Genomic DNA, 22,322 nt, shown 5'->3' with positions numbered 1-22,322 from the left:
TCGAACTCATTCCTAGTCTCGCTTTGGAATTAAAGGCACAAAGTTTCGGATCGAAAGAAAACGCTTGAAGAAAACCGATCTCAAACGTGGTGTAGGAAATATGTGGTTCAACAACCCCTAAACGTACACCACACAACCTCGCTTCGGTAATGCGATGGTAATGTTTGCCCGGCTTGGTCTGGCCCTACCTACCAGCTCGCTCGCCAGCCGCCAGCCTGACCGACCCCCCCCCCCCGCGCTCAAGGTGTGGAAGATAAATCTTCACGCATATTGATAAGCAGCTCCTGCCTGCCTGCCTGCCTGCGGACCACTTGCCATGATGGCCGATACCTCCACCTCCTCACCGCTGCTGCTGGTGCTGCTCGGGGTCCGGGCGGGGCGGGGCGGAGCGTACTGTGTCGTCTGTCTGCTTTATACCTTCTAGGTTTGAATTCTTGATGGTCACCTTTCCATGCTTCGCTCGTTGTCTTTCTTTTTAATCTTTTCTTTTTAAGTCATATGCCTTGTCCTCTTCCTTCCTTCCTTCTTCTTCTTCTTCTTCTTCTTCTTCTTCTTCTTCTTCTTCTTCTTCTTCTTTCTTCTTCTTCTCCTTCTTCTTCTTCTTCTTTTTCTTCTTCTTCTTCTTCTTCTTCTTCTTCTTCTTCTTCTTCTTCTTCTTCATTATCGCCAGTCATCACCGCCTTATATTTTTCTTTTTTTAGTATTCCTTCCTTTTCTCTCTCTTCTTAACCTTTATCATTATCAGCATATTTTCTGCGTTTCTCTTCGTTTCCTCTTACTTTCCCATCTTCCTCCTTATCTTTCTCTTCCCCACCCTCTGTCTTCTTCCCATCTCATACCTCATCAGAAATTCATAGGGACTCGTGCATTATACTTAAGTTCCGAGCATGATTTTTTTTTTTTTTTTTAAGTTTCTTGAATCACTTTGAAGCTCCGTGTGCTAATTTTATGGTCGTGTCGTTTTTAATTTTCATGAATTACTTTTTAAGTTTCATGAATCCCTTTTAAATTTCCTTGTATTACATTGAAGTGCCATGTATTATTATTTTTCTTTTTTGAAGTTCATAGTAGTAGGTGACGTGAGGGTCGTAATACTGAGTGAGGGGAAAGGGCCGTTGGCATAACCTGGCGGCGGAGCAGCAGCAGGTGGGTGGTGTGTGTGTGTGTGTGTGTGTGTGTGTGTGTGTGTGTGTGTGTGTAGGTCGGAGGAGGAATCGACGTTAGCATCAAGGTTTAGGACGGAGCGACCCCTCCAGTGATCTGTGTCGTTTCTTTCCCCAGGTACGGCTGTTGTGTGGGGTATACGCTGACGCTTACGTGAGGTACAAGTCTAAGGAGGGTCATCACTTGTGTCATAGTAGGAGGGGAAGTTTTTTTTTAAGTTAGGGAGTTCGATGACTTGTCTGTGCTGGGATTATAGGGCGAGGTGGGAGTGTCGTGGGATCCGGACGTAACTGGGAGTGTCGTGGGAGAATGATGGTATATGTTGGGCGGTGAGGGCTGGTGGTGGTGTGGTTTTTGCCTGGACTAGGTGGATACTGTACGATGTCTAGTCAAGGTTGGTGCTCCTTAGAGAAGCTAATGGTGGCAGTGTCACGTCATGAGGGCCGTGTGTAGTTGAAGGTTGAGGAGCCCACGTACAGAAGCTAGTGTTGGCACTGTCACGTCATGAGGGCCGTGTGTAGTTGAAGGTTGAGGAGCCCACGTACAGAAGCTAGTGTTGGCACTGTCACGTCATGAGGGCCGTGTGTAGTGAAGGTTGAGGAGCCCACGTACAGAAGCTAGTGTTGGCACTGTCACGTCATGAGGGCCGTGTGTAGTGAAGGTTGAGGAGCCCACGTACAGAAGCTAGTGTTGGCACTGTCACGTCAGGAGGGCCGTGTGTAGTGAAGGTTGAGGAGCCCACGTACAGAAGCTAGTGTTGGCACTGTCACGTCAGGAGGGCCGTGTGTAGTGAAGGTTAGAGGTCATAGGTGCAGCGAGTGGCTTGGCTTGTCGTTGCGCAATCCCAACCCTATGCTAATGGCAGTCCAGAGGTCATACTAGGCCAACGGCACGGTAGGTCTGTTTGCTTCTCGTCCACTTGATTACTTCGTTGGCTCCGTTGGGTCTGGTTTGGCACAGGGGGTGCATTGTTGACGGTGCCTGGTGGTGAGTTATGGGATACATCAGTGGCTTGGGGTGACGTACACGCATCCTACAGCGGGTCATTGTTGTGTGGTGTGTATTACACGGTGTATGGGGGATGGTATATCCGTGTGTTGCGCACTACGTGTGCTTACTGTTTGTGTGTGTTACAGGGGGAGAGAGTTTTATGCTTGTGTTCCCCCGTGTCTGTTCGTTGCCTGTGAATGCATCACTGGCTTAAGTTCATGTGTGTATATTTCATAATTAACCCCGGTAGCGTGGGATGTGGTGTCCATGGTGTATCTAGGATGATATGTTGTGGCGTCTCGTGTGTCGAAGCCGTTTGAGAATGATGGCCAGATACGGAGAGTGTCTCATACATTTTATACCTGCTAGCTCTTTCCTGCTCGCCCGATCCTCCTGCTAACTCTCTCTTCCCACGAGCCCGATCCTCTTGCTAACTCTCTTTTCCCATGAGCCCGATCCTCTTGCTAGCCCTCTTTTCCCTTGAGCCCGATCCCCCTGCTAGCCCTCTTTCCTGCTAGTCCTAGCCTCCTCAGCGAGGTGTAGCGTTCCTTCTGTTTCTTGGTAATACAGGATCAGGGAATATCCAACCCTCCGCACCCGGCCCCTCTGAGTCGCCTCCTACGACACGCAGGAGATAATACTCACCTATTATTCACTCTGCCACCACCGTGCCATTTTGATTGTATCACCGCACAGTCTTGGTGGCACGGTGCTTGTATCTTCGTAGTCATGGTGCTCACCTTTATCTCTGTAGTCTTGGTGTCACCTGACCTCCAAAGGCTTGATGTTACCCTGCCTTTATCTGTGTAGTCTTTGGTGCCTTACTCACCTTTGCATCTATAGTCTTGGTGCCACCTTACCTTTATAGTTGTTATAGTGGTGTTCCCTGACCTTTCTCTTTGTAGTATTGGTGCCTTTCTCACCTTTATGATCTTAGTGACGCCTTGCTTTTATAATCTTGGTGTAACCTTGCCTTTATCTCTATAATCTTGGTGTCACCTTCCCTTTCCTTGGTGTTACTTTGCCTTTATCTCTATAATCTTGGTGTCACCTTGGCTTTGTCTATAATCTTGGTGTCACCTTGCCTTTATCTCTATAATCTTGGTGTCACCTTGCCTTTATCTCTATAATCTTGGTGTCACCTTGCCTTTATCTCCGTAATCTTGGTGTCATCTTGCCTTTATCTCTATAATCTTGGTGTCACCTTGCCTTTATCTCTATAATCTTGGTGTCACTTTGCCTTTATCTCTATAATCTTGGTGTCATCTTGCCTTTATCTCTATAATCTTGTTGTCATCTTGCCTTTATCTCTATAATCTTGGTGTCACCTTGCCTTTATCTCTATAATCTTGGTGTCACTTTGCCTTTATCTCTATAATCTTGGTGTCATCTTGCCTTTATCTCTATAATCTTGTTGTCATCTTGCCTTTATCTCTATAATCTTGGTGTCACTTTGCCTTTATCTCTATAATCTTGGTGTCAGCTTGCCTTTATCTCTATAATCTTGGTGTCACCTTGCCTTTATCTCTATAATCTTGGTGTCACCTTTACCGGCATCAAGGGGTGTTTCTTTGTCGGTAGTTCGGCGTGAACACCCCCGTCGGTATGGGATGAGGTGGCTGGCTGGTGTGGTACTCTCGAAGCTCTTTTCAAGGGCTTGGGTGCCCCTCTCCCAAGGGGTCTGGGCATGGCGTATATCAGGGAATCTTGCTACCCTGATGTGTGGGAATCCCTCTTCCGGCGGCGCCTGAAGAAGGAGGAGGAGGAGGAGCCACGGGCGTCAGGAGATCCGCATCTGCGTCTTTTGTTGTTGTGAAAACATGGGCTCCCGCGGCCGCTGGCTTCAGCGACCCAGCCCAACGGCGCCGCCTCCCGTCCTGGAGGATATAAGCGACGTGATGGAGGATCGGATTTGTTGTGTTTTCGGGGAGTTGTGGGGAGAAAACCTTGCTTGCTGGGTAGAGGGATTTTAACATATTCCTGGCCAAGATGTATCGGATTTTAACATATTCCTAGTTAAGCTATTCCTGTTATATTTCCTTTTTTTTTTTTCTTTTGGAATACAGCTGCGGTGTTTCCTCCTAGATCACGAGTTTCTCCTTTAATGCAAACTTATTTGACTGTATGCTAATGACTCATGGCAGGCCATTAACTGTATTACGTCCCCTCATTCCCTTATGCAGGCTGGGCGGTCACATAGTTCCGTCCTGAGCCAGACTGAGTGTGGCCGTGGCGTTGTGCTGTACTCGCTGTAGGTCAGGCCATGTCATAAGATGGGCCCGTCCTGAGCCAGACTGTGGCTACATAAGCTCGCTGTAGTCCCCCTTTAATTTAGGGCAAGAGATAAGATCATATATTTTTTTTTTCGTAGCTTAGAACAGGGGGCTCAGTGTCGCGTTGGGTCATAGTGTGTGTGTGTGTGTGTGTGTGTGTGTGTGCCGATGGTGACCTTTATCCGTCTCTTATCTCTATAATCTGGCTCCCCGGGGTCGCCTTATCAGTGTCAGCGCGGCGCATACGTTGCTCCCGTCTCCAGCACCCTCGTCCCTGAGGGGATGTTCTCTGGTCTGCTCTTCGCCACGTAGCGAAAAAGTTGTTCATCACGCGCTAACAAAGCTGGCTCTCTCTCTCTCTCTCTCTCTCTCTCTCTCTCTCTCTCTCTCTCTCTCTCTCTCTCTCTCTCTCTCTCTCTCTCTTCCACTGTATATAACTTTAGCTCCCACTGAAGTCGTGATCGAGGGCATGTCATTAGCTATATATATATATATATATATATATATATATATATATATATATATATATATATATATATATATATATATATATTATCCCTGGGGATAGGGGAGAAAGAATACTTCCCACGTATTCCCTGCGTGTCGTAGAAGGCGACTAAAAGGGAAGGGAGCGGGGGGCTGGAAATCTTCCCCTCTCATTTTTTTTTTCTTTAATTTTCCAAAGGAAGAAACAGAGAAGGGGGCCGGGTGAGGATGTTTCCTCTGAGGCCCAGTCCTCTGTTCTTAACGCTACCTCGCTGAGGCGGGAAATGGCGAATAGTATGAAAGAAAAAAAGAAAAGATACATATATATATATAGGGGATAGGGGAGAAAGAATACTTCCCACGTATTCCCTGCATGTCGTAGAAGGTGACTAAAAGGGAAGGGAGTGGGGGGGCTGGAAATCCTCCCCTCTCATTTTTTAGATTTCCTAAAGAAGGAACAGAAGAGGGGGCCAAATCAGGATATTCCCTCAAAGGCTCAGTCCTCTGTTCTTAACGCTACCTCGCTAACGCGGGAAATGGCGAATAGTATGGGGAATATATATATATATATATATATATATATATATATATATATATATATATATATATATATATATATATATATATATATATACATATATATACATATATATATATATATATATATATATATATATATATATATATATATATAATATATATATATATATATATATGATATATATATATATAATATATATATATATATATATATATATATATATATATATATATATATATATATATATATATATATATATATATATATATATTTCTTAGCCTAATCCCAGTACCCAATTTATCGACCAACCCTTGGGGTTATGAACAGCTTGGTTGACTGTGGCCCGACAGTCACAACCAGGTTTCGTACCTGTGCGCTCGACCCATCTTTCTTCTCTGATTATCTTTCTCGCACATTACTCCACCCACTCACCTTAGATTTCAGCGCTTTTCCCGCGTCCACTAGTGTCCTCTCTCATCCAGTGGATTGTTGCTGTTCCCACCTTCAATAGATCCTCTTTCCACTGGAGATAGATTACCGCCATTACCACTTTGAATGCTTCCTATTCCCCAGTGGGTGGATCACTGACACGTCCCCTTTGAATAGTTCCCGCTCTGCTTTAGATAAATCACTGCCATTTTCCTTTGAACAGTTCTTGTTCCACTTGAAATAGATGATTCTCACTTAATATAATTCCTATTCCACTTTAAATAAATTACAACCATCCTTCGAATGATTTTGTTTCATCTTAAATAAATCTCCGCCATTCCCACTGTAAATAACCCCTGTCTCACCTTTACCACCTCATGTGAATCACTGCCGTTCCACTTTTGAACATTTTTGCTATCCCCCACTTCAGATTAGATTCATGTTCCGCTCTTCAATGAATCATTGCTACTCCCACTGAATTCATATACCCGTCTGTGTATATCCCTGCCATTCCCACTTGAGTTAGTTACCATTCCACTTCGAAATAAAATTGCCTTTTCCCCACTTACGAAAAAAAAAAAGATGAATGAAATAAAAAAAAAATCCTTTTCTTCCATCATCCAGAATAGTGTAACATGAAGCATCTCTTCTCGTCTCCTTCTAAGAGGCTTTTCTGCCCCCAGAACCCCCTCAAGGCACTCCGTCCTCAAACAAAACTTGCTAACGTTTACTGCGAGGTGTTGGTTTCCCCTCCCTCCTTCCCTCCCTCCTCCAGCCTAACCTTGACCCGCCCGCAGTGCAATTCATAACGTACGAGGGAAGAATATTCTTTATTTTTTTTTTTCTTCCCTGATTCTTTATCGTCCCGTTTCTCATTTTCTTTTCATTTTTTTTCTATTCTTATTTTGTCCCCAGTTTCTTATTTCTTGGTTGTTCTCTGCAGCTTGCAGCTCCTCCCTCCTTCCCTCCTCCTCCGCTAACCTTGGTTTAGTGTGGATGCGTGTCATTGACCTGACCCTCTAGAAGGGCTAGGGAGTCATGGATCTCCTCTCAAACCTTTGACCTGATCCGTGGGAGTCAGTAGATCGGAGACCAAGATGTGTCGAGGATGAAGATGACGACGATGCGTTTGTCGAGGGTGTGAGGTAAAGATGCGTTTTGACCTGACCCGTAAGGTTCAGGTGTGAGGTCGATAGCGGTGTCGAGGTCGAAGATATAGTAGTCTTTGACACGTCCCGTAAGGGTCAGGTCAAAGGTCAATGGGTTTTTGAGAGTGTAGTTCAGGTGAGGGGTGAAGACGGCGTCACCCGAGGGATGAAGTGAATTTAGGCGAGGATGAATTTGGTGGTGTTCACACTCCGTAGCGAACACGATGAGTAAGTTCGGGAGGGAGATCTCTTAACTTAGTCCCTCGCGAATGTGGGCATTTCTACCTGGAGTGGCTCTTCGTGGGTCGGTCTTCCAACCCCACAGCCCGAGCTGGGCCCAGGGCTGATGGAGAGGGCTGGTGGAATCCGCATCCCGCAGGCCCACGCGGGTTTAGCGATGTTTTCCCCATCGGCGTTTGTCTTAGGGGGGGGGGGGGGGGGTCCTCGAAGGCCCGTGTGGTCCTCGCGTCTACCTCACGCTACGTGGGTACAGAGCGCCTGCTTATCTTGGGGGGGGGGGGGGTCGCCCTTCTCAGCTTGAGCGGTCGGACGGCTGGAAAAATGAAGGGAAGGGTTCTTCTACTGGATATATATATATATATATATATATATATATATATATATATATATATATATATATATATATATATATATATACCCTGGCTTGAGCCAGGTACCGGTTTTTATCGACCAACCCCAAGGGTAGGATGAACAGCTGGGTTGACTGTGAACATACTGCCGCAAACAGGATTCGAACCTATATGCTTGATCCTGGGAAGTCCCTGAGTGCGTCAGGGCTAGTTTGGGTGTGAGGTATGTGACGTGGATAGAATGCTTCTGGAAGACGCATGTTAAGAAGTTCAATTATTAGATAAAAAAAATTTTTTCGGTAAAGTCGTTCAGAAAATTGTGGAGGAAAGCGGAAACACAGGACTGGGGTTTGTAATTACCATCGTGGTACATGGCGTAGATTGAGCCAGCAGCGGCCGGAGTTACACGTTTGCTTTACGATCGTTCTGGTCTTTCATCCCCCACTTCTGGGTCTGAGACTTTACCTTACGTTACGTAGTATACCATACGATGGTTCCGGAAGTCGTCTGTCCCCACAGCTGGGTCTGAGACCTTTACCTTACCTTACGTTTACCTCACGATGGTTCCGGAAGTCGTCTCTCCCCACAGCTGGGTCTGGGACCTTTACCTTACCTTACGTTTACCTCACGATGGTTCCGGAGGTCTTCTAACCCTGCCCACCAAACAACTCGATCAAAGATGTAGCTCCTCTGCTCAGTCAGATTGTTGGAGGCTGAGGCCCGTATATGCCAGCTCAACCACACTGTTTAGGTACTGGTTGCGATAAGGTCGAAAGCCGGGAGTGATTCGGGGCGATACGCATGTCCTGAAAGTGATTAAGATAACCTTGTGGAAGCCGGGAGTGATTCGGGGTGATGCGCATGTCCTGAAAGTGATTAAGATAACCTTGTAGAAGCCGGGAGTGATTCGGGGCGATACGCATGTCCTGAATGTGATTAAGATAAGCTTGTGGAAGCCGGGAGTGATTCGAGGTGATGCGCATGTCCTGAAAGTGATTTAAGATCACCTTGTGGAAGAAGGCGAAGGCCTCATATTTCTTGGCACCGTTGCTTGGCAGAGGTATCCCTAGACAGAAAATGTAATTTCGCGGGAGCAAAAGGGTGTATTTGAATATTTTATCTTCCTTCAGACCAACTTCTTTAGTATTTGGTATTCCATGAATATATAATATCCTGATACTTTGAGAGTGAGCAACCTTTAAGAAGAAGCGGTTAGAGCTTAATTATAAAAGTCAGGTCAGTGTGAGGAGAGTTGTGAGCGAGCAGTAGTAGGTTAGCGCACGAATGGGGCGTGTGTGTGGGGGTGCGAGTCTAGAAGATTGAGGAGCGAGTTGGGTGACTGTGAGGTGTGAGGGGCCGACCGTCAGATGGGAGAGGTGGCTCTGAGGTGTGAGGAAGGCCTAGGACGTGAGATGTGAGTGAGGCCTCGGATGTGAGGTATGAGTAAGGCCTTGGCTTTAGGTGTGAGTGAGTGAGGTTGTTGTGAGATGTGGAGAACGCTCAACAAATGGGCCTCCGTGGTGTAGCGGTCAGCGATCTTCACCGTAACGCATTCTCGGCCGCCCAGAGTCGAACGCAGAGGTTCGAATCCTGGCTGTGAGAGTCGGTCCACAGTGAACCCAGCTGTTCATCTGCTCCTAGGAGTTGGTCGATAATGATATATATATATATATATATATATATATATATATATATATATATATATATATATATATATATAGGGTTGAGGGTCAAGTCAATTGGGAGGTGAGTTTGAATGGAGAAAAACTGGAGGAAGTGAAGTGTTTTAGATATCTGGGAGTGGATCTGGCAGCGGACGGAACCATGGAAGCGGAAGTGGATCATAGGGTGGGGGAGGGGGCGAAAATCCTGGGGGCCTTGAAGAATGTGTGGAAGTCGAGAACATTATCTCGGAAAGCAAAAATGGGTATGTTTGAAGGAATAGTGGTTCCAACAATGTTGTATGGTTGCGAGGCGTGGGCTATGGAAAGAGTTGTGCGCAGGAGGATGGATGTGCTGGAAATGAGATGTTTGAGGACAATGTGTGGTGTGAGGTGATTTGATCGAGTGAGTAACGTAAGGGTAAGAGAGATGTGTGGAAATAAAAAGAGCGTGGTTGAGAGAGCAGAAGAGGGTGTTTTGAAGTGGTTTGGGCACATGGAGAGGATGAGTGAGGAAAGATTGACCAAGAGGATATATGTGTCGGAGGTGGAGGGAACAAGGAGAAGAGGGAGACCAAATTGGAGGTGGAAAGATGGAGTGAAAAAGATTTTGTGTGATCGGGGCCTGAACATGCAGGAGGGTGAAAGGAGGGCCAGGAATAGAGTGAATTGGAGCGATGTGGTATACCGGGGTTGACGTGCTGTCAGTGGATTGAATCAAGGCATGTGAAGCGTCTGGGGTAAACCATGGAAAGCTGTGTAGGTATGTATATTTGCGTGTGTGGACGTATGTATATACATGTGTATGGGGGGGGGTTGGGCCATTTCTTTCGTCTGTTTCCTTGCGCTACCTCGCAAACGCGGGAGACAAAGTATAATAAAAAAAAATAAATATATATATATATATATATATATATATATATATAGCGGATGGCTGGAAATCCTCCCCTCTCTTTTTTTTTTTAATTTTCCAAAAGAAGGAACAGAGAAGGGGGTCAGGTGAGGATATTCCCTCTAAGGCCCAGTTCTCTGTTCTTAACGCTACCTCGCTAACGCGGGAAATAGCAAATAGTATGAAATATATATATATATATATATATATATATATATATATATATATATATATATATATATATATATATATCCCTGGGGATAGGGGATTAAGAATACTTCCCATGTATTCCCTGCGTGTCGTAGAAGGCGACTAAAAGGGGAGGGAGCGGGGGCTGGAAATCCTCCCCTCTCGTTTTTTTTTAATTTTCCAAAAGGAGGAACAGAGGGGGACCAGGTGAGGATATCCCACAAAGGCCCAGTCCTCTGTTCTTAACGCTACCTCGCTAACGCGGGAAATGGCGTATAGTTTAAAAGAAAAGAAAGAATATATATATATATATATATATATATATATATATATATATATATATATATATATATATATATATATATATATATATATAAGGAAAGCAGGGCTGACCTGAAGCATTTGTCAAAAATTCTTCGTCCTTTGTGTCATATTGTCGAGCACAAAAATGTAAGGATAGTATTTTATATTTATCTCAAAGTAGTTCTGGATCTTTGATGTCACTCGGTCAAAGGTTAAGTAATTCATGTTCTCTCATTTCCATACATTAAGCAGTTGTTCTTATCAAAAGGTTTTTTTTTTTCTAGAATTTATTAAAGGATTTCCATATGTTTACGGTGGCGTTCAATTATCTTGTCCACTTGATAAGTTTCAGTTCTTTATTTTTCATATACCACCCACTTGTTCTACCCCATTGCATTTTGTCCCCCTCCTCTCCCCCCTTTGTTACTCCGGCATCAGTAACTAATGCAACTTTTCCCTCCCACTGTCAGTCCCCCTTTAGTACCCAGTGCAACTTGTCCCTTCCACTGTTAGCTCTCACCATCAGTACCCACTGCCACATGTCTCTTCCTCTGCTAGTCTCTCTCTCTCTCTCTCTCTCTCTCTCTCTCTCTCTCTCTCTCTCTCTCTCTCTCTCTCTCTCTCTCTCTCTGTCAGCACCCATTTTTGAAGGTGGGTGGGTTAACACACAGCAGCCACCTCTGGAGAGTGGAAATGCTCCGAAGCGTTGCCTTGAACGGGGTCATGTAATCCAGCCCAACCATCTTTGAAGAGAGTGTGTGTTACTCCCTCAGAAATCTTTAGTTTTCTACCATTTCTTGTAGCTTCACCTACATGCCCTCCACACCTTTCCCAGCACCCATTCCTTCTCCTCCTCCACCTCTCCTAGCATCCACTACTCTTTTTTTTACGGTAGTTGAGACGGCGCGAGCAACTGAGGCTCGTCCTCCACCTATCCAGGTAACCACTGTCTGTCTTTCCACTTTACACCCAGTGCCCGCTCCTTGTTCTCCCTACCACCTCCTTTCCCAGCACCCAGCACTGGACTCCCACCTTTCATATCACTTGGCCTCCCCTTACCCATCATTTGTCTTGCTCTGTTTCTATAGTCTTAAACTATTCACTAATATTTATCTCCCTTTTGCCATGTACTCAACTCTATGTCTTTTCTCTTTCTCTGGGGCTACAGTGGTTTACGTTGGCCTCAGCCCACACGGAAGCATCACTGATGACTGATCCCATAAAAAAAAAGAAGAGAGAGAGCAAAAGCGGGATCCCAGCAGGAGCCATGGCAGGGGGTTAGGGACGAACGAGGCCCTTCAGGGGGGGTTTGAGGCGAGGTATGAGGTATATCCAGGTTATGGTGGCGCCACGGTGTCACGGGGTCCCCACAGCCTCCCGACGCCGCCCTTCCCGAAGTGTGATACATCGTCGGGTAGATTTCATAGGGTCTGGTTAGTCGGTAGATAAGTTGGTAGGTTGGTTGTGTGTGTGTGTGTGTGTGTTTTTTTAGAGGGGTGGGTGGCGGGGGGGAAGGCTCTCTAGTAGACCTCTCGACTACCAGTGGTCTCTTTAGACCGTCCGCCGCTTTAACTTATAATCACCACTGGAAGAAGAAGAAAAAAAAAGAAGATTGATAACGAAGACCTTCTTCGTGTGGTCTGCGGGAATTCTGTGACTATTACACGCTGTCGCACTTTGGTCCAGTCTCAGGTCTGTGTGTGTGTGTGTGTAGCACTGCCGGCCCGGCCCGGCCTCCTCCTCTCCCCCCACGACCACCACAGGCATCACTTGTCCCTTAACAGTCAGGATTTCAGCCTCTTATCTCTCACCGACCCTACTTTATCGCCCTCTTGGTATTCTTCGCGAGTGTATGCCGCTCTTATTTTGCCCTCAGGATCTCTCTCTCTCTCTCTCTCTCTCTCTCTCTCTCTCTCTCTCTCTCTCTCTCTCTCTCTCTCTCTCTCTCTCTCTCTCTCTCTCTCGTCTCAAGAAGCTTTCACCCTTAAGCACAAGCACCACCACTGCTGCTTGTATTCCTACCCCCCCGTCCTGCCTCCTCCGGGATGCCCGTAGGAAAATAAGGATTCCTTCGCCCCGCCACCCCAACCCACGCGTGGGGGGCGGCATGTCCCGCCGCGGCTGAAAACCGTGAGTGCGTGCGCGCGCGCGTGGCTTTATGGTCATCATGACCGGCGGGTGTTGAGGGCTTCCTGTGCAGGAGCTGCATGTCTTTGGATGGTGTCTTGTCGCGTTGGCCTCCTCCTCCTCCTACGCCTCCTCCCCCCAACGAGAATACTGAGCACCCTGTTGCCAGGCCCTGGATGGTCGACTCACTGACTGCAGGGGAGGAGGAGGAGGAGGTGGGAGGTGGTGCAGGTGGGAGGGATGGGAGGGGAGGGGGGGGATTGGTTGGTGTGTGCCCGGAGGAGACCGGCTGCCAAGTGGAGAGAAAAGCCCCGGGAGAAGTGACTCGTGGGTGATACGAATGTCCGGGAGCGACCTCGTCAGGGAGAGAAATGTTCGGGGTCGGGTCTGGAGAGAGAGAGTTGGTGGTGACGTGTTTGTGTGTGTGTGTGTGTGTGTGTGTGTGTGTGGAGAGGGTACGTGGCAGGTGCGGGGTGTGGAGAGGGTCGGTTGATGGTGCTGGGTGTGGAGAGGGTCGGTTGATGGTGCGAGGTGTGGAGAGGGTCGGTTGATGGCGCTTGGTGTGGAGAGGGTCGGTTGATGGTGCTGGGTGTGGAGAGGGTCTGTTGATGCTTCGGGGTGTGGAGAGGGTCGGTTGATGGTGCTGGGTGTGGAGAGGGTCTGTTGATGCTTCCGGGTGTGGAGAGGGTCGGTTGATGGTTGAATCAGTCGGCTCGTGAATGAGTACTGGCTGTCTGTCTGTCCAGGGATTTGGAATTACCCGCTGTAGACTGCTGAAGAACCCGTTGTCGTACTCAGAATAATACCATTACGACTGACTCCCAGTGCCACGTTTCAGAGGGACAAGAGGCCGCTAGATGCGAACGATGAGGCTGGAAAGTCGAGCAAAAAAAAAAAAAAAAATGGGTGAGACATCCGTATGGATGAGGTAGGGAACATGGCGATGTGTGAGTGTTGAAGTGGGGAGTGAGAGAGTGAGGTCGTCAATGTGGTGGTATGGGAGAGGACTACTTAGTGAATGAGATATGGTGTGTGAGCGGATGAGGTCGCGGATAAGAGTCGGTGTTGTGAGTCGATGAGGTGTTTAATGCGTCGGTGTGTGTGCGTGTGTGTGTGTGTGTGTGTGTGTGTGTGTGTGTGTGTGTGTGTGTGTGTGTGTGTGGTTGAGGCAGTGATTGACGGACTTACAGAAGATGGAATTGCGACAGGAGTGTCGTGCGTTTTTGAGGGCGGGGCCTGAGGGATCATGGGTGAATATAGATAACAACACTCCTGTTTATACACCAGCCGCTTGAGTGTGGCCTGGACGCCAGGGGTATCCTACAGCCGGATGGGATAGGTATGAGGATAACACTGTGGGCTAGGTAAAGACCAGTGGATATACAGAAGTACGCATGGATGTGGAATAGGTTGTGAGGACGATAGTAGATGTCAGATGTGTTTTCCGGAAGGAAAAAGGGTACGTGTGAACGTCGTACTCAAGGGTGTAATACTGTCTAGATTAGAATAAGAGATATGATACACAGTGCATGCGAGGCACAGAGGTGAAATGTAAGACTGTCGTGGACAAGCACGTACAAAGTGTGCCACACTTTACCACACCAGGCTGGCTGTGAGGGCTATGTGGTCCCGCGGGCTGCGTCTTCCAACAGTTTGGTTAACCAACGACCGAACTCAGCAGCCTCTTTTTTTTTTTTCTTTTTTTTTTGTAACCTCGCCTGGGCTGTGAGAGTAGAAGGCCCCCGAAGACTCTTACCGTGTATCACTGGGTATGAGCTGAACTGAACGGGTTAATGAGGTCGTTAAAGTTTGGAAGCACATATGATCTGTAAGCATAGAAATGATTGATGCCAACATGATGTGAAGTCTGTTGAATCTGGTTCTTCTTGTAGTGCAGGAACCTCGCCGCATTGTGGATCTCGAGGATGAAAGTTTTCGAAATTGAAATCTGTATTCGACCCCTATTAGCAAGACTGTACGACCCTTGGGTATGATAGCCTAGCCTTTTGACCCGGTCAGAGGTCACAGCGTCATAACCAGGAGTCGTAATATCTGCAAAGAATGATTACACTGATTGTGGTGTGAGGTTCGGGATGGGTGTGGGTTTATGAGGGCTTGAGACGTGGAGTAATGAGGGGGTGTGAAAAGTGAGGAATGGAGGGTATGAGGTGTGAGAGATTGAAGGTGTGAGTCGTGTATTAATCAGGACGTGATATATGGAGGAATGAGGGATGTGATTTATGAGGGATGGGGTGTTGGGGGGGGGATAGGGGCGTGAGTTGTGGAGAAATGTGGGTATTATTAGTGAGGTGAAGAAGAGTATCATTATCGGATCGTTATCATTGTGTGAACTGTGGAGTGCTACGAGTGGAGTGAATGAGTGTGTGTGAGCTGTGGAGTATCGAGGATGTTGTAACTGGATTAATGAGGGTGTGAGTAGAATAATGATGGAGTTGTGGACTAATGAGGGTGTGAGTTGAGTAATGAGGGAGTTGTGGAGTAATGAGGGTGTGAGTTGAATAATGAGGGAGCTGTGAAGTAATGAGGGTGTGAGTTGATTGATAAGGGAGTTTTGGAGTAATGAGGGATGTGAGTTGAATAGTGAGGGAGTTGTGGGGGTCATGAGGGTGTGAGTTGAGTAATGAGGGAGTCGTGGAGTCATGAGGGTGTGAGTTGAGTAATGAGGAAGTCGTGGAGTCATGAGGGATGTGAGTTGAATAGTGAGGGAGTTGTGGGGTCATGAGGGTGTGAGTTGAGTAATGAGGGAGTCGTGGGGGTCATGAGGGTGTGAGTTGAGTAATGAGGGGTGTGAGTTTGTAGATGATCAAGATTACGAGTTGTGTAGATTGCTACATTCACACCGCTTCTGTGGCAACACTGTGGTGTTGTTCCGCCCGCGTCTGTAATATCTAGAATGGAGATCGATGAGAGGTAGTTATTGTTATGATCACCCCAGGACCAGTTCGTGTGAAAGGTCGTGGTGGTCCGCAGAACCTTTCCTAAAGGCCACTGCCGTCCAAGACTGCGCCACTTCCCGTAGCAGGGAAATGCGGACTCCTCAGGAGTGAGAAGTTCCTTGTCGAGACTGTACTGCACCCAGTGGCACAAGCCTCGCCGGAGGTGACTTTTCACTCGCGACTTCGAACAGGCGGAGTCCGGTAACACCCCGGGAGAGGTGTGTCATGGTGCGCGATTTGGAGAATCCTGGACGGATTATTTTACCCCATCTTACACTCGGATATGATCTTTCCCTCTTGGCATTGGAGGAGTTTGAGCACAATCTGCACCACTGTGAACGACGAGATGAAACCTCTTGACGGTGGGGCGCCCCCCCCCCCTCAGCAGTGGTGTTCATCACCTTGCCCCAGCAGTCATCAGAAACGTAACGTCGACGTACACTTGGGTGCAGGTTTAAAGAAGACCTCCTCCGGATGAGTGTCCACAATAAGTGCGCCAGACTTGAAGTCAGGCCTGTGGTGGTTAACCTGGGGCCTGGTGGCCGCGGCGCCCAAACAGATCAGTCGATCCACTAAACTATCCAGTTCAGCCGCATGGATTCAGGCTTGGAGCTGTGGTTAGTGGGGTGGTGGTGCATGACCTCCTGAGTCAGGAGGCTTCAGGAGAACCTCCAGATAGACGACTGAAGGTTAACGCAAAGGGGGTCCTACTCGAGGTGGGGTCGTACTGTTGTGCTTCATGAAGGATCGTGCCTTCGTGCTCGAGGAGGGGTCGTACTGCCGTACGCTTCATGAAGGGTCGTGCCTTCGTGCTCGAGGAGGAGTCGTACTGTCGTACGCTTTATGAAGGGTCGTACTGTTGTGCTTCATGAAGGGTCGTGCCTTCGTGCTCGAGGAGGGGTCGTACTGCCGTACGCTTTATGAAGGGTCGTGCTTTCGTGCTCGAGGAGAGGTCGTGCGGTCGTGCTTCATGAAGGGTCGTGCCTTCGTGCTCGAGGAGGGGTCGTACTTCCGTGCTCGAGGAGGGGGTCGTGCCGTCGTGCTCAAGAGGTCAGCGACGTGCGTGTGTGTCGGCTCCCTCTGCATTCGACCGCAGCTGTAGCCTCACTGTACTCCCCAGCCACAAAGCTCACTGTGCACTGAGAACTGTGTGTAGTGGGTGTAGAGAGCACGATGGCCCTGGAGAGAGAGAGAGAGAGAGAGTGTGTGTGTGTCAGGCTAATTTAAAATGTGGTTCTGCATTAGAAATCTCAAGGAGAGGTTCCAAGCCGGGGACATGTAAGAAAATTAGCTTTGAGGAATGATGAAGAGAGCTGGTTGGTGTATAACAAGTTTCTTGCTTATATATATATATATATATATATATATATATATATATATATATATATATATATATATATATAGGAAAGGATCACAATTGAGCGCTTGGTCAAGTATATTCCTGTGAGTCCACGGAGAAGTGAAACACGATAAGTTCCCAAGTGCACTTTCGTGTGATGATCACATCATCAGGGGAGACACAAGAAAGAATTGTAACAGTCAGTTGGTATACAACGAAAGGATGTAGCTAGGACGCCATTTGGTAATCAAGTGACTATCCTAATCTAGGTGCGCTCGAGTCTGACTCGAACGCACCTACATTCGTGAATATTTCACTCGGCTCTTCTTTTTCCCCTCTCATTGACCTATTTTTTGCGGCCCGGCCTTGATATGGTCTTTTGTTCGTGATTAGGCCCTCCAACTTTTATGTAAAAAAATGTGTGAAGGGAGGGAACGGTCTCGTTTATTTGGGTTTGGGCTGCACCAAGGCATGCTTCCAAGAAGAAGGGGAAGTTTGTTTGTTTCTTATTTGCGGAACGAAGGAGACGAGCAAGGGTCGATGCTACATTAACTCCTTCAGGACTTGAGGAGGGGTATATATCATCGGGTTTAATTAGCGTATCAGTGTCTGGTGTATGGCAGACATCTGCTCGACAACTTTCGAACAGCCACGTGAAGTGTTGTTTTTGAATTCCCTTAATTCAAATATTGCAGATATCTTTTTTCTTTTATGGTAGGGTTTTAACTTGTGGTTAAACACCATCTTGTGTTGCTTGGTGACCAGTAATTATCACCATGTTACACACACACACACACACACACACACACACACACACACACACACACACACACACCAGCTCCCGTACACAGCAGTGTTCCTGTATATATATATATATATACCAAGAGTTTCAGCTCAGCTTCGTGATGTAATTCCTTACCCAGGAAATTAACTGACCGCCGCTAATGAGAGTTTGCTTGACGCACTGTTGCAGGTCTGGCGCGGGGATGGGGTCGGTCTGGAAGAGGTTCCAGCGAATTAACAAGAAAGCTGCCAAGTTCCAGTTTACAGCGTCCTACCATGAACTCGCCCTCACCGCCACAGCTAAATGGTAGGTCATAACCTTTCTTGGGTCACCACGACGCCTGACTGGTGGTAACTAGGTGGGTAAGTTTGCGGACCTTTTCTTCCTCTTAGATATATTTAGTAGCTGGTCAGACCCCAAGTGTCTCCCTCAACCTCACCCGCTGACTCAGCTGACGAGCCACCTCCTCCGTGCGTAGTGACTAAGTTGTGTGTTCCCAATGCTTCAGCTGAATGGCACGTTACTCCCTCTCTACCATGATAAAACAGTAGGATAAACCCTGTGCTAGAAATGGAAGCGGCAGGACCTCTCCTGCTGTTAGATTGTAGAACCTCTCCAACAACCGAATGGTTGGTCCTCTTCAGCAGTTGAATGGTATATATAGCAGTCAGATGGTAGGTAGGTCTTCAGCTGTTAGATGGTAGGTAAGACCTCTCCAACAGCCAGGTGGTAGGTAGTTCTTCTCCAACAGCCAGGCGGTAGGTAGGTCCTCTACGACAACCAGATGGTGGGTAGGTTTTCTTCAACAGCCATATGGCAGGAAAGAACTCTCCAACGGCCAGATGGTAGGTCGGTCCTCTCCCAACAGCCAGAGATGGTGGTGGGTAGGTCCTCTCTCTGTGTGACAAGGTGTAGGTAGGTCAGGCCAGTGGCTGCGTGTAGACGCTAGAGGCGTTAGCTTTATGACAACAAAGGCGTTGTGTCAGACCCGGGGCGGCGCGTTAAGTGGTTAATGTCAGGCCAGGTATATAACCTTGGTGGGGTCAGAGGAAGGCTGAAGGTGTTGCAACCCTCTTTACTTCCCCACCCCGCACCCAACCCCCTCCCGTTCCCCCCTACCATGGTCACCCCGCGCTTGAGAGAGAGAGAGAGAGAGAGAGAGAGAGAGAGAGAGAGAGAGAGAGAGAGAGAGAGAGAGAGAGAGAGAATATAACATTAGCTACTGGTGGTCCAGTCTTTGGAAATGAGCTTTTTCTGTATTATCAATTCCTCGAGCACGACGGCACGACCCTCGAGCACGAAGGTACGACTCTTCGGTCACGGTGGCTTGGCGTTTGACCCGACCCTCGTCAAGGTCAGGTCAGGGGTCGTGGTCTTCCTACCTGAGGGCTCAGGTCTTCCCTTCGAGCTCAAGGGTCGTGCCGTCTTGGGTCAGGAGGGGGAGGATAATGAAATTCTTGGTTTTTGTCGATGCAAGTATTTCGAGATTATCTCTCGTGCTGATGCCGTCATCTGTTGTGGTTTAGGGGTCATGAAGAGCACCTGCGGTAACACGGCTGCCCTGGTTCCACTAGCTTAGTGGGGTGGGAGGAGAGATACAACAGGAATACAAACGAAATTCAAATAGCGACAGACCAGTGAGTCCTTTTGAGGCTGTTTGTGTCAAAGGAAGGTATCAGAAACGCAGAGAAATAGTGTGGTAAAAGTTACAAGTTCCTTGACCAGACTGTACTCCCTCCCTCTCATTAAGTACTCGCTCCCTATCGTCAAGTACTCACTCCCTCTCGTCAAGTACTCCCTCCCTCTCGTCAACAGAGTGGTGCACCTACGCTTGTGTCTGTATGTTCCCCGTTGTGTTGACTGAGGAGTGTACACCTGTAGGTGTGTGGCCGTACGTGATAGCGGAGGCTCTGTGTAATTTCCTGTTTTGTACCGAACGGTGAGGGAGTTATACCGACGTTGGGCCCCCGTCTTGTGAAGCATTCTCTACTGTCATACATTTGTTTTTGTCGTAAACTCTTTGTATATAGTCAGGCTTCACGATTTCCCTGCTTAAACGTATTCGAGTGATCCGCGACTTTGATATAATGAAATATACTTATTGATTCTTTATTCATACTTTTTCTTATGTATCTTGCTTAGGTTTTGGTTCTTCTGTACATTTATTGCTTATGATACTTGCTTAGTTTCTTTGTCATGACCTCCTGTTGCTTTCTGTTGACATATCTTAAAAGAAGTGGTTTATGTCAATATCATCCTAGTGATTAAGAAGCTCGAAGGTTGTGACTTTCCCTTAACCCCGACTCTTCTGTTTCCAATGTTAAGCAAATTTTTGGCCTTTAACCTGAGGCAGATTTATTGGCCCCTGTAACCTGTCACTGTAACTCGGCCCGTTTATCAAGACCCCCCATGGCTGTTCCCCCTGGACCTTCCCTGTGTTAGTCCTCTGTACATTTATAAATGTGATGACCAGACGTAAGAAAGCCTATACCAGTTTGGGCCGCTGTGAGAAGCCTGTTGAACATTGTTTTTCTCACGCCCATAATACTTAAAAGCGACAGACTTCTTTAGTTACGTGTGTGTGTGTGTGTGTGTGTGTGTGTGTGTGTGTGTGTGTGTGTGTGTGTGTGTGCATTAATGTTGTAAACCCCTTTGGCTTGAGGGTATGCCCTTGAGCATGTAGGCACGCTCCTGTGAGGACGACGATACCTGTGATGGTGTGAACTTTGGAACCTGATCCCCTCTGCCTTATGAGGGTCAGGTCAGAGTTCACACACCATCGTAGTAGCCACAAGGGTCGTCCCTAATTTGCACGGGGGAGGGGGGGCATTCCAACCCCCCCCCCCCCCCCCCCCCCCCAGATGACACCCGCTTGTGTTATTGTACGCTTGGTCAAGACCATTGTGGAGAAGGGGCTTCGTATGCACGGAGAGAAGAGGGGGGGGGGGGACGTGATGTGTATGGATGTGGAGCCAGAGGGAGGTGGGGAAATTTGGCAGCAGCTGGTGAGGTTTTCATGGACTGGTGAGGTTTCATAGGACAGGTGAGGTGTTTTTTTTTTTTTTTTTAAAGCTGATGAGGTCTCCTGGGACTGGTGAGGTATCTTAGGACAAGTGAGGTTTTGTAGAGCTGGTGAGGTTTCCTGGGACTGGTGAGGTATTCTAGGACAGGTGAGGTTTTCTAGAACTGGCGAGGTTTCCTGGGACTGGTGAGGTATCCTAGGACAGGTGAGGTTTTCTAGAACTGGCGAGGTTTCGTAGGACTAGTGAGGTATCTAGGACAAGTGAGGTTTGTAGAACTGGTGAGGTTTCCTAGGACTAGTGAGGTATCCTAGGACAAGTGAGGTTTGTAGAACTGGTGAGGTTTCCTGGGACTGGTGAGGTTGATATCTTAGGACAAATGAGGTTTGTAGAACTGGTGAGGTTTCCTAGGACTGGTGAGGTATCTTGGGACAGATGAGGTTTTGCAGAACTGATTAGATTTCTTAGAACTGGTGAGGTTTTCTAGGAAGGAAGGCCAAGATGTTATGTTTTCTAAGAAGGTCTTGACATGATGTTCTCTAGGAAGAGCTAGACGTGTGTTTCTCTCTAGGAAAATGCAGACGTGATTTTTTTTTTCTTTTTTATTGGAAGGCTTCTGGGAACACGCGATGATCTTGGTGTTTTCTTGCGTCTGTGTCGGGGGCATGCCAGAACGAACAGTCTGGTTGATCCGTGTTCCACCGGGGGGGGGACACGTGAGAGAGAGGGGTATCGGCTGCCTTGGGTAAGAGAAGGTTGGGGGGCTAACACGGAGGGTATCCGAATGCGCTCATGTGTACAGTACAGATCTGTGTATTTTTTTTAGTTAGTTCTGCCGCCCCAGGAGGACTCCTTCCTTGTCTGTGCGACCCTTTTGGAGCTTCGGGGCTTGGCTCCCCCCGCGGGAACTTTAAAGGTCACTTGACACGACCCCTGTGGCAGAGGCTGTGTCACTTGACACGACCCCTGTGGCACTCAGTGTCACTTGACACGACCCCTGTGGTAGTGGCTGTGTCACATAGCACAACCCCTGTGGCAGAGGCGTTACCGTCTGACACGGCCGGCCCCGGTCCGCGAATACCGCACTAATTGACATCATCGTAAAACATATTTTTATTACGCTTGACACCGCCCCACAGCAAGTCCACAACCATGAAAACTGCCCCGGCGCAACGTAAGATTGTAGTAGCATAAACCTTTAACACGACGGTGTGCCGTAACCACCCTTGGGCATTTGATGGCCTTGCCCTTCATCCCGACCTGCTGTGCTCCAAGGTTGAAGTAAATTTCTAAGACATGATTTTATATATAAAAAAAAACTTTTATAATACTGATTCTTCAGTGAGGGTGTCTCTCAGTGAAGAATTACTCCTTCTGGGAGCCATGATTACGTTCCGTCGGAAGTTCTCAAGTACGAAAATACAGGAAA

The 22,322-nt window shown here is 47.6% G+C and overlaps 1 protein-coding gene across 8 annotated transcripts in view; it reads left to right on the top strand.

Moving 5' to 3' along the window:
* Ehbp1 (Eps15 homology domain containing protein-binding protein 1) overlaps nt 1-22,322 on the top strand; it is a 533,072-nt gene that overhangs the window by 87,217 nt on the left and 423,533 nt on the right. For all 8 annotated transcript variants that reach the window (XM_071671877.1, XM_071671876.1, XM_071671880.1 and 5 more), the window contains exon 2: nt 18,063-18,179. In XM_071671877.1, the coding sequence (XP_071527978.1) occupies nt 18,076-18,179 (104 nt within the window). In that variant the 5' untranslated portion in view covers nt 18,063-18,075. The remainder of the gene's footprint in view (nt 1-18,062; nt 18,180-22,322) is intronic.

This window comes from Panulirus ornatus, chromosome 17 (genome assembly GCF_036320965.1).
Source record: "Panulirus ornatus isolate Po-2019 chromosome 17, ASM3632096v1, whole genome shotgun sequence".
Lineage (NCBI taxonomy): Eukaryota > Metazoa > Arthropoda > Malacostraca > Decapoda > Palinuridae > Panulirus > Panulirus ornatus.
Note: the sequence above shows the minus strand (reverse complement) of the source record. Positions and strands in the feature narration are given on the sequence as shown.